Genomic DNA, 12,883 nt, shown 5'->3' on the forward strand with positions numbered 1-12,883 from the left:
TCCCTCCCTCCCTCCCTCCTTCCTTCTCTGCCTCTCTTTCGTCCCCCCCCTCCCGGGATCCTTGCGGGTCGAAGGTTCTGCCCTGCCTTACACCAGCCGCCCACCTATGCCAAGGTCTCCCTGGCTTTTTCGCTCTCTGTAAGCAGCGGCTTCTCGGCAGCGTCGCCCCCACCGCCGGCAAGAGGAGGACGAGTGAGAGGGGAGCGAAAATGCCGAACGCCCCCTCCGCCCCCCGCCCCCTCCGCCGCCGCCACCATCAAAAAGCGGACCGAAGGGCGCAGGGAAACCCCTCGAATGTGCCGGCAGGGTTGTTCTGTGTTCCTCATGAACGGCGGGTCTCAGCAGCTGGCAAAGGGGCTGCAAAGAGAACCGCCCGTTTCCCCCGTAAGGGACCTTGGTCCTTCCCGCTCGGTGTCTTTCTTTTTCTCCTTCTCCCCCGGAGGACGGGGAAAACTCTCCCAGACCTTCTCGAGATCGCTTCGGATTCAGTCCCTGGCTTTGTCTTTTGAATGGCAAATTCAACCCGCGTCCTTGGTTGGGGAGGGCGAGGGCGGGAGAGGAGGCGGGAGGCGAGGCGAGAGGAGGACGAGTAAGAGGAGGCGAGTGACAACGCCTCCGCCCCCACCGCGGGCAAGAGGAGGACGAGTGAGAGGCGAAAATGCCGACGCCCCTCCGCCCCGCCCCTCCGCCGACCACCGCCGCCATCAAAAGCGGCGGAAGAAACGCCGAGGCCAGCCGCCGCCCAAAACGAGCCGGCCGAGCTGGCAAAGCATGCCGGCAGCATTTGGGCTCGTCCTGCCGGCACTTCACGGCAGCCTCCCCACCCACCCACCCACCCCCACTGCCGCCGCACTCAATTTCGGCTTTTCGGAGAGGAGGGCGAGGGTGACAAACGCCCCCTCCGCCCCCTCCGAGGGCGAGAGGAGGACAAGTGAGAGGGGGGCGAAAATGCCGAACACCCCCTCCGCCCCCCACCCCCTCCGCCGACCACCGCCGCCGCCGCCATCAAAAAGCGGCGGAAGCGCCGGAGGCCAGCCGCCCAAAACGAGCCGGCCGAGCTGGCAAAGCATGCCGGCAGCATTTGGGCTCGTCCTGCCGGCCCAGCTGCAAGGGTAGACTCGAGTATAAGCCGAGGGGGCGCTTTTCAGCACAAAAAACGTGCTGAAAAACTCGGCTTATACTCGAGTATATACGGTATATTTGCTAAATTCATATTTTTTTTAAAAATCATAAAATAAAATAAAATATTTATATTTTTAATGTTAAGGAAGTAGCTCCTTTTCTGAAATATTCCTATTATAAATACAAAATACACAAAAACCTTCTACTGGGTGATAGCATTCTGTAGGCAACATACACTATTAAGGTCGCATTTGTACAAATCTCCAGAGGAAATTGGATATTGCAAAAAAGAAGAAATATTTAATAAAAGAAAAATATACCTAGCATAAACCATAACAATAAAAAATTCCTTCAAAACAAAGCAAAGTAAACAAAGCTTCCCAATGCTGCAATTTCTAAAACGTTTACTTGTTTCTATAGCAGAGGAAAATGCCACTCACCTCTACCAATAACCTAACTTAAATACTTATGAAGAAGGACATCTATGGCATACAAACCATTTTGGTGGGATTGATTCAGCACATTAAGCTAAAACAACAGTGCCCGAAGAATGTGTGAATGGTACTAATGAATCAATTCATTAATTAAATATATTTCAGATTACAGGATATGAGGACATATGGCTAATATTTAACAAGCAAGGATATATCTGATCTCAACAACTGGGTCTTCATAGATTTCAAGGCCATTCATTCATTAGGTTTTCCTCATGCAATACAATATACCATAATTTCATTTGTTTGATTTGGATTAGTATACTGAACCCAATCACTGTGATCTACAAATCACAATTTACAGCTATCACTATGTATCAATTCAGTTTATTGTGTTTATTCAATATATCACATTGAAGTGAGTCAATACAATAGAAAATACAACTATATGGATAAGAAAATGATCCCAAAGTCTCGATCACAGATATCCACCTTGTAAGTTCCATTACAACTTACAAAACAATATGTACTTCATGGCTTAATCATGCAAGTGATGCAATTATTCCATTTGCCTCCTAATGCTCAATGGAAAATACACAAATTGGATTGTTTGTGATAATATCAGAGATGTTATCATTTGCTCCCTGCTCTCAACTCAAGTCTGTAATCCTACTTCAATGTAAGAACACAGAACAGAAACAAATAGGTTTGTGCTTTTAATTATTCTTTAATTACAAAAGAGTGTAGCAGAAGAGGGAAGAAACAAATTTCATAATAAATATACTAAATGCATGATATAGCAAAATTAAGACAGGTGGTTCTTCTCCTTCTAATGACTGTACCCAAATAGCACTTTTCCAGCATTAGCATTGGAATAAATGTTCTTCTCTTTTTCTAACACTTAAGTTAAAGCAAACACCAATCCTCAGGTTGATATTTCAAAATCTAAATCACCTACCAAAATTATATTTGAAATATATGTTGCAGCAATTTTTTGATCTCTTGCCTTCCATTTAGTTTTCTATTCCAAGCTGATATTTAACAGATCCATGATTTAATACGGCATTAACATTTCTGATTCTTTTATTGTTTTAGCCGGTCATGTTTCAAATGAAACAATGAAAGAACCTATGTTTCATCATGAAAAAAATAAATCTCTTTAAAGACAAAATTAAAATTGTACCATCTGTTGCCTAAATCTTGATTCATACATGATATCAGTGCTAGCAATGGTTTTCATCAGGTGGAGAAACTATGTGAAGTTACTCTTTCTACTTTAAAATAACATATTGTGCGTTAAGACCCATTAAGGCTGATACATCCTTTGTATAATGTCTCCATATTCACATTTTTGTGGTTGAAGGTACCCATAGGTACATTTACTAGCAAGAGAGAGAGAGAGAGAGAGAGAGAGAGACAGAGACAGAGAGAGAGAGAGAGAGAGAGAGAGACAGAGACAGAGAGAGAGAGAGAGACAGAGAGAAAGAAGCAAATGAGTTTAAAAAGATGTTGAGACACTCTTTAAAGTATTTTTAGAATACCAAAGCTATTCCAAAGTTTTATTTCAAATAATTGCAACTCAACTTTCTTAGATCATACTAGGTTATATTACTCATGTATGAAAAAGCATGCTGAAAAAGGCTACAAGAATATATGTATACTGGTAATAGAAAAAGCCTCATTACTACAATATGTCTATGTGTGTTTGAAAGAAGCCACACAAAGGTATTAGAAGAGGAAATTTGTTTCCAATAAATCATCTTCTGCAAAGTTGGCTGAATAGTCTTCAGCTGAGATTTTTCCTGGTCGAGATTAAATGAATTTAGATTGTATTTAAGGGTACAAATGGCCTTGGATTTCCAGCAGGTTCTGATGAACCTCTGAAGAGCTTCTTGTACAATGAACCATGGTATTCTTTGTAAATATCTTTAAAGAATGCAGCTTGGGGATTTAATGTTTTAAATCCCAACTGAAAGAGCAGCTTCAAAAAGTTTATATATTTAATGTATATTATAAATAATACGGCAAATCATTTAAGTTTGATACATGATTGGGACCTGACTCTATCTCTTCTTTCCACCACATTCCAGGGAGATTACTGAAATCCTGAATTGCCTGGAGGCAATGGTGAGTTCCAAATTTTTTTACTACCGGTTCTGTAGCGTGGCTTATTTTGTGGCTGTGGCTTGATGGTCATATGACTGGGTGAGCATGGCTTGGTGGTCATGTGACTGTGGGCATATGTGACTGGGTGGTCATGTGACTGAGTGGGTGTGGCTTGGTGTTCATGTGACTGGGTGGCCGAGACCAACTTGACGTCAAGGGTTAGGGTTAGGGTTAGGGTTAGAGTGCCTGGCCTCTCCTCACTTCAAAGGCCTCAATGAGATTCAATTTCCCTGTCTATTTACTACTCCTTAACATCAGAAATATACTATTTAATCCTATGTATATAAGCCATATGCGTACATAAATATTACATAGTATAGAGTGTATATATGTATACAAAAAGGCACATTATCTACTATATATATTGTATGCGTATGTACACACACAAACACACACAGGTCTTCTAAAACTATACACATTCAACCTCACTTACTACATTTGGAAAAACACACCCAGAGTCCACTTTCTGCCAAGCATTTAACTATAACTTCTGTACATTTAGAACATTACACACACCTTCAGAAGTTCTTCCCTAATTTGCACATGACTGCTAGAGCCAGGAAAGGTCATGGATTGAGTAAAATGTGGTGAAACTCACTTAACAACACTCTTGCTTAACAACCAAGATTTTGGGCTCAATTGTGGTCATAAGTCAAGGACTATCTCTGCCTTCCTCTGCATGGTAGCCTTGTCCTAGTAAATTCCTCCTCCTTTTTGGCAATCTTCCTCTCTATTAGAGGCACAAAAATAATCCAGACGATATAAGGTTTCCTGTTAGAGCAGGGGGTTGGACTAGATGGCCTCCAAGGTCCCTTCCAGCCCTAGATTGCTGCCCTGTTTCAAAGCGTCTTCTGAAGCCACGTCTATGCCAGGGTTTGTGATCCTTCCTTCCTCTTCTCTCTCTCTCTCTCTCTCTCTCTCTCTCTCTTCCTTCTTCCTTCCTTCCTCTTTCTTTCTTTCTTTCTCTTTCTTTCTCTCTTTGTCTCTCTTTTCTCTCTCTCTCTTCCTCTTTCTTTGTCTCTCTCACTCCCTTCCTCTTTCTCTTTCTTTCTTTCCTCTCTCTCGCTCCCTTCCTCTCTCTCCCTTCCTCTTTCTTTCTTTCTTTCTTTCTCTCTCCCTCTTTTTCTTTTTTCTTTTTTTGTCTTTGTCTTTTTTCCTCTCTCTCTCTCTTTTCTCTCTCGCTCTCTCTCCCTTCCTCTTCCCTTTTCTCTTTCTTTCTCTTTTTCTTTCTCTCTTTCTCTCTGTCTCTCTCCCTCCCTCCTCTCCCTTCCTCCTGAAATGCCAGCAAAACCCACCAGGTCTCCGACCTTGGCAACTTTTAGACTTGTGGACTTCAACTCCCAGAGCCAAGGTTGGAGACCTCTGCCCTAGAGGAATAATCCACATCACTTATAAAACCAAAAAAACAACCCATGACTCATCTGTTTTAGGGGAGGAGGTTCAATTCATTACCCAGTTAAAGACTGAAATGAAATGCTCCAGCTGACAGCATTGCTTCCAATGGTATTCAGCTCCAGATCAAATCGGGCTTTTTTTTTTTTTTTTTGCATGAAGGAGGAACACAGAGCGAACAAAAAAAAAAAGAGCCTTCAGCCTCCGACAGATACTGAAGCAGCCATCCCAGTGCTGGATGCTGGGTATGCCTCTTATTTTCATCGGACTACTAACTCTTTGGGGCAAGAGTTACTTTTTACAGTGTGGCAAGGAACAACAAAGAGCGTCCATCACCTTTGCTGCTGCTGTTGCTGCTGTCCTTTACCATGCAGAGGTTCAACAAAGCCTTGCCAAAACGCCACGTCCACTCAAGGATGCTTTCTCTTCACCCCGCAGTACTGAGCTAAGCGGCGGCTCATTCCCACCACGCCCCACCACGCCAACGTCACGCAAAGCAAATTAAAGGAGGCCTATCTCTCTCTCTCTCTCTCACTCCACCCACTCTCACCCTGCTTCCCTTTTACTTTTCTTTAATGCGCTCCGCTTCCCTCCCCAAACCTCAGTAGGCGGCCGTTCACGGCCTGTGGAGGAAGCATCTTCCACAGTGAAAAGCCTTGAGGCAGCTGCAGGAGGGGAAAAAGAAAAAAAAAAGGCTCAACCTCTGAAGCCTCTCGAAGGAGACCTCCTTGTGTGTGTGTTTGGCGGGCTAAGGTGAGCCAGGTGAAGGGAGCCTGGGGAACCACACTGGCTACAATTGGCCCCTTTCCTTCCACTGCCACTGTCACCTCTTCCTTCTCTCTGCTAACACAAGTTGGAGAGGAAAAGGCAGGAAAAGGCAGTTGCTTTTCTCCACGTGTTTCTCCACATTTCCATCCTAAGTCAGCCGCAGCCACCCTCCCATATGCTATTGGGAAAGTGATGCAGAGAGAGAGGGGCGGAAGCATCCTGCACAGGAAGAGGGCTATGCCTGGCCATGCCACCGCAGAACCCGCAGTGTGTTGTGTCTCGTCCGATCTCACCACAGCCGGGGTCTTCTTATCTGCTTCCGAACACGGAGGAATGTCCTAGTATGCCTCCCGGCCCCAGCCCTGGCTCCATGCCCAGGCAAACGGAGCAACTAGACCCCTCCCCCTCCTCCACAGCATGTGAGCCTGAGGGAGGTCAATTGCCAACAGCTGCCGACTGGAGTGACCCTCACGTTAGAAGACTTGATAGGCGGAGGCAACAGAAGGAAGGGAGGGGCAGGCCTGGATAAGTGCTGAGTCATGGAGCCACACCCCATGGCCTATATAAAGGATCTGCTTTCTGGCATTCTCTGAGTCAGGCAAAGTCTAAACATATCTTGCTGAAGTCACTTTCTGGTCTCCTGCCTGCCCTGAGGACTTTGCTAGGACTTTGGCAGAGCTGCAGAGGCACGCCTGATTCGGATTTCCCTGACCCGGCCGTCAGCGGAGGAGTGGGACATGACACAGTGCTTTCCCTTTGGCCTGGGCAGCAGCACTTACCCAGGCAGGCCAATGCAGGTAGCCCTTCATCTTAGCGCTCCCTTGCCTGCCACCCTCCCTCCCCGCCTGGCTGCAGACATCCGCCTTCCCGAAGCAGCCTCCCGAAGCAACCCTGCTGCAGTTCACTTTCGTTTTGTGGCAGGAGAAGGAAGAAAGCGAGCGGCAGCAGTGCAGCGGTGCTCCGGGAGGGCAGGCAGGACCCAAGGCAGAGGGGAAGACAAGCGGGTGACAGTCGGCTAAAGTCCCTGCAGAAGCGGAGCGTGCCAGGCCCAAAAGGCGAGCGAGCCTCGCAATGTCCCTCAAAGGAGCCGAGCGCAGAGGGTCTCCCTTTCTCCCTGCTGCCAGCGTCAGCCTTACCTTCTAGATCCTCTGCCAGCGTATTCAGCATGCCCAACAGAGCCAGCACATTGGTAAGGCTGATGGTGGGCGGTCCTTGGTGGAGATGCAGCCACTGCTCTGGGGCTGAGAGGGGTGGCGGCGGTGCGGTGGTGCTCCAGGAGGGCAGGCGGATGTCTTGGCCCCAGGGTTGTGCACATGTCCTGGAACAGTGCAGCAGTGGCGTCTCCAAGGACCACTTGCCCACCCACTGGCTGGGCCAGGCTGGATGCCAACCTTGGAAGGCAAGCGGGCATGGGGGACCATTGGGAAGGCAGTGTGGAAGGCAGACAAGCATGGCAGGGCTGCGGGGAAGGAAGTAGCCCTGTCATGCTTGTCTGACTTCCATGTGGCCTTCCACTTGCCTGCTTTCACAAGGTGGCCACCGGGATGCTGGGAAGGCAGTGTGGAAGGCAGGGAAGGAGGGCAGGGCTACGGGCTGTGGGAAGGCAGTAGGGGAGGCTGGGACAGGGGGCAGGGGTAGGTAAGACTTGCAGGCTTACCTGGCAGGCAGATCAGGGCCACTCAGTTGGGGCACAGTGCTTCAGGAAGGTAAGCTGCAAACGAGGACCCACACAGTAGAAGTGAGGAGTGACTGGGTGGAGGCGGACGGGGCAAGCGAGCATCAGGCAGCCAGGGCCAGTGAGCAGGGACCTGTTTGAGGGCATGGCCAGCCAACAATCACTCAACCTAGTCCAAATTACCGCTACTGGTCCTCGCAAACTGGTGCTTGGAGGTAAGTGGTGCAAACTACTGCTTGGAGGTAAGAATAAAGTCAAAGAGTACAATAAACTGAAAGTGAACCAGAGGAGACAAACCATTCACAGTCCAACCTTGACTGTTCTGAAGAACTATAATTCTGAGCCATTTGCATCAAGAACAACACACTTCGTTGAAAAAGTCACCTTCCACTGACATTTTTCATCATTGAAAAAGTTACCTTCCACTGACTTTTTACTTGCTAATTACAAAAAGACCATCCATAAAAATATATAGGAATATCAATATTCCTATATATTATTTAATTATAATATCATTATTTCAATTTTAGCTTAAACATAAAGCAAGAAATAAATTATGAAACATGGCCTACAATATTTACTAAATCTATACACATGCATAACATCTATGCATATATTTTTCAAAGGAAATAAAGAGAGCAGGCTTATTTACAAAAACACAAGGTGATATTTGTTCTGTTCCAAGTGCTAGATCTACACTTTGAAAAAGAAGTCCTCAGGGATGACAGAAGCAGGTGTAATTGCTTTGAAGTTGTCTTTCTAGATGGCTGCTTTGTCCTCAGGATGCAATTTACCTTCCTCCCAAAGGAAGCAGAGAATTAACTGAATTTCCATCAATCTCTGGCATAGCATATCGGTCCCCACACATTTTATGTCAATGTCAATATGACACTTCAATGAGATCTAAGGAAAACAACTTACCAATATACTTCCTCCAATCATTGGCTGTCTTGCGAGACTGACACCCATCCATTCATCATCTCTATCTTCTTTACATGTCTTTCCACATAATGTTCCTCGAAGATTAGCTAAAACAAAGGCAGGAAGAAGGGTGGGAACTTAGAAAGGATGAAAATGGCAGTAAAGTATATCTACAGGAAATGGCACTATAGACAACAGATCATCATTTTTTCCATCTGGTGGATTCAGAATTAATTTATCTTAGCATAGTGCACTTCTTAATAAAAGAAATATTTCATTGAAAAAAGTTTACCAATTTTATGAGAGACTGGCAATTCTTTTTCAATCCTGGTATTGGGTACTCCATGGAAAACCTATATGAAATCATTATTAAGATATTGGCTAAGAAAAATTACTTTCTAAAATGTTACATTTTAGGGGTTATATCAGGAAAGAAAGCATCTAATCCAGGGGTGTCAAACTTGCGCCCCGCGGGCCAGATGCATCATGTGCTGGCCATGTTTCCCCCGGTTTAGCAAAGGCAGTGGGGAGTCATGATACATTACATGACAACAACATGATGTGGCGAGTTTGACACCCCTGGTCTAAGCTCTCTTAGCCAACAGTCATTTCTGACAAATTCTCACCAGCTGTCATTGATAGACACTTACTGTATTTTTTGGAGTATAAGACATACTTTTTTCCCTCCTAAAAGAGGGTGGAAATGTTGGTGTGTCTTATACACTGAATACAGCTATCTTTGGCTTCCCAAAGCCCTGCCCTGCTCATCCCATTTTTGTGAAAAATGGCTGTTTTTCACAAAAACAGGGTGCGCAGAGGGTTTGGGAGGCCTGCAGAGTGCTCCTGGGGACTGGGGAGGGCAAAAACACCCCCATTTTTGTGAAAACGGGCTCATTTTTGCCTCCCCAGCTTCCAGGAGCACTTTGCAGCGTCCCAAACCTCTGCACGCCCTGTTTTTCCCCAAAACAGGCAAAAAATGGCCAAAAAATGGCCCATTTTTGCAACAAATGGGATATACAAAGTGCTTCTGGGGGCTGGGGGAGGGCAAAAACACCCCCATTATTGTGAAAAGATAATAAATGGGCCCATTTTTACAAAAAATGGGGCGCACAGAGCGTTTGGGAGGCCTGCAGAGTGCTCCTAGAGGCCAGGGAGGGCCAAAACCTTTTTTTTCTTATTTACTTCTTTGAAATCTTGGTATGTTTTATACACCGGTGCATCTTATCATCTGAAAAATACGGTAGGTTGTGCTAACACAGAGGGTAGCAGGAAACATGGATAGCAAATCATTCCAGAAATGGAAGGGCTAATGTTTTTCCTGTCTTCAATTTCAGAAAGCTATTAGAGCACCAAGAGCCTTTAGGGTCATGAAGGAAAAGACATAAAGGGAGGGATTGGGAAAATACCAATATCTGAGGCAGGAGTGAAATGCTCCTGGTTTGGATCGGATCAGGTGATCCGGTAGTGATGGAGGGCGGGTAGTTTGGAGAACCAGTAGCAAAAATCCCTCCCCCACCCCACCCGCCCATGCCCAGTCCCCACTTGCCTACTTGCTGCTTCTTTTGGGCTCACAAAGCCTTGCTTCGGCTGCTGCAATCAATTGCATCAGCTAGGAACTGAATCTGCCTGCCTGCAATCCATCTCACCGGTGAGCAACTCAATCTGCCTGCCTCCAATTGGATAAGTAACTGGGGGAAGCTTAAAAAAATAGTTAATTGGGGTTTTTTAAGGAGTTTTATTTTATTTTTTAGACAGCAATTTAAAGTTCAAAGTTTAAAGTTTTAAATTTAGCTGTTTTTCTCTAAAATATAAATAAAATAAAATAAAATAATAAAATAAAATATTTATGCAGCTTTCTGAGATTTGATGTGTTTTGTAGTGTTTCACTCTAATTACAGAAACACACAAAATCTCACAAAGCTGTATGTGGCATTTTGTGTGTGTGAGTCAGTTGTGTTGTGGTGTGTGTGTGTGTGTGTGTAAAGTGTGAAAGTTGGTTTTTAAGCTTTTTGTGGCTGTGTGAGGTCCCTGTTTGTTGCAAGGGCCATTCTGGGTGAAGTGCAGCTGCTTTTACATTGTGTGTGCCAGTTGTGTTGTATTGTGTTGTGTGTGTGTGTAAAGTGTGAAAGTTGGTTTTTGGTACATCTTATTGTTTTGTGTACTTTGTTTATTATTTTTATTATTTATTGTTATTGGCCATGCCCACTCAGTCACCTGACCACCAAACCATGCCCACCAATTAAGCCACACCCACAGAACCAGTAGAGAAAATTTTTAGATTTCACCCCTGATCTGAGGCAGAAATCCCTATTTCCAGATCACTTTGATTCTTCAAGCTAACAGAAAATAAACATATTTGGTCCAATGATTCTCAATCCAAAGCCCTCCTATACTGTATCATTTCTAGTTTAAGAAGATCGTTTCCCATACATCAATTTGCACACAAGTGCAAAGATAGAAGATATTTTATGCAAAAGGTTCTATGTTTCATTGGAAGAAAGAAAATGTATTCAAAACAAATAAAGTGAAAATGAAAAAGTTGTGCTCATGCATACCTCGACCCATATCCAGCTCTGTGCACCTCCTATCAGGGTTAGTGTGAACCCGACATTTAAATACAGCTCCTGGGGACTTAAGAGAAGCACTGTACTTAGAATCTGCCTTTGGGGCGCCAACCAAGACCCTGAAAATTAAGAGCAAATAAATGTTTAACGTCAGGAGAAGCAAATACACAAGTTTCACAGTGACAACTCTCTTTTTGGTCTCATTTTCCCTCCAGCCATGGGAATTGGCAATCACCCACAGCAGTAAGATAAGACAGAGCCTTTCCTTCAGTAAATCCATGAAATATTTGAGAGTAGAAAACTCCAAAATAATGGCAAACTGAAAATGTTTCTAAGTAATATGTTCTCATCTCCCAAAATAAACCTAGGAAAGAATAAGAACAAAAGTTACAGCTTGGCCTTTTGATATAATGATAGTGTGGGGAGCCATAATTTATTATTTAAAGCAAGAAAATTTGTCATTTGCCCCTAGATCCAGAGATTTGTAGGCAGTGAATTCTGAACTTACTTATCAGCTAAAAGATTTTATTGCTGTTAAACAAGAGCTAATCAAACAATCATTCCAGCCTGAATTGAAGAGAAATGTTGGTTTGAATCACATCTTTTTTTTTTAATTTACATTTATATCCCGCCCTTCTCCGAAGACTCAGGGTGGCTTACAGTGTATAAGGCATGTGATTTTATCCTAATGCAATATATAAACCCAGTAACTGTAGTTCTAGGTTTATAAATTAATACAATCTATGAACTCAATCTATTGTTGTTCATTCAATAAAGGAGATAGTATGAACTATGCATATGCCATGATGTGTGAATCACCAACAAATATAAGAAATCTACCATACAGAAAAGTCCATGCCTCTTTTGTTTATTCAAAACTGATTTCTGGAATAAACATATCAATACACAAGTTGTACTATAGATTTATATTCCCTTTCTCCCATCCACCCCAATCCTTCCGACAAGGTTCTTCTCAGGTCTGCAGCATTGTTGCTAAAGGGAAAAGAAGAAGTACCCTTAAAAAGGGCTGGACAATATTTTAGATTGTCCACACTTTTCTAAAAGTTATGGGACACTATCCATTAACACCATAGTATCACTAGAAGGGCACAGGGGTAAGTATTTTAACTATTTGTTTTTTGAGAGTTATGTTGGAATGGATACGAGTGCCCACTCATTCCCATACTTTCTAAGATATCCAAAATGCCCCCAAATTACATAACTTTTCTGTCACAATTTTAGACTGATGGGGAGTAAATATACATTAATGTAGTTCACTCCTATCTTAAGGGTACAATACATAATTAATTTATAGTGCTAATTATACCTTCTTTACTAGCTTCGTATATTAATAATACTGGGTTTTCATTTTTACACCTAGAAAAATAACCTGACAAATGTGTTTTTACTCCTTTTTTGGCTTTCTCTGGCTTCACTGAAGCCAGAAAAACTACATGCTGAAACTTAAACAAACATTAGAGGAAGGAGGGAAGTGATTATCTTAACAGTTTAATTTCTCCAAAGTTTAAAAGGCTAAGCAATTCAATTGTATGATTCTGACAAGGGCTATCTTCTAATTAACAATAATTTTACAAGTGAGAACAATGATCCAAATCTTTAAATTGCAGAAAATTACAAAGTTAATATACTTTGCTATTACCAAGCTCTGATTAAAATGCCAAATAGCTCACCTGTACATGTGTATGACTAAATTTCATTCATTTAACTTTACTGATTCTCCAAACTCAGAAACAATCATGAACCGCCATTCATTTAAAACAGTAGTTCCCAATGTGAGGGCCAGATCCCACAGGGGGGAAATTTGATTTTTAAAGGGGGCA

At 43.6% G+C, this 12,883-nt stretch overlaps 1 protein-coding gene across 15 annotated transcripts in view; it reads right to left on the reverse strand.

Annotated features, from left to right (window-relative positions):
• ITGA9 (integrin subunit alpha 9) overlaps positions 1 to 12,883 on the reverse strand; it is a 762,385-nt gene that overhangs the window by 727,400 nt on the left and 22,102 nt on the right. For all 15 annotated transcript variants that reach the window (XM_058183141.1, XM_058183147.1, XM_058183148.1 and 12 more), the window contains exons 2-3: positions 11,034 to 11,161; positions 8,479 to 8,585 (exon numbers count right to left, since the gene is read on the reverse strand). In XM_058183141.1, coding sequence (XP_058039124.1) covers positions 8,479 to 8,585; positions 11,034 to 11,161 — 235 coding nt within the window. The remainder of the gene's footprint in view (positions 1 to 8,478; positions 8,586 to 11,033; positions 11,162 to 12,883) is intronic.

The sequence above is a fragment of the Ahaetulla prasina genome, chromosome 4 (genome assembly GCF_028640845.1).
Source record: "Ahaetulla prasina isolate Xishuangbanna chromosome 4, ASM2864084v1, whole genome shotgun sequence".
Lineage (NCBI taxonomy): Eukaryota > Metazoa > Chordata > Lepidosauria > Squamata > Colubridae > Ahaetulla > Ahaetulla prasina.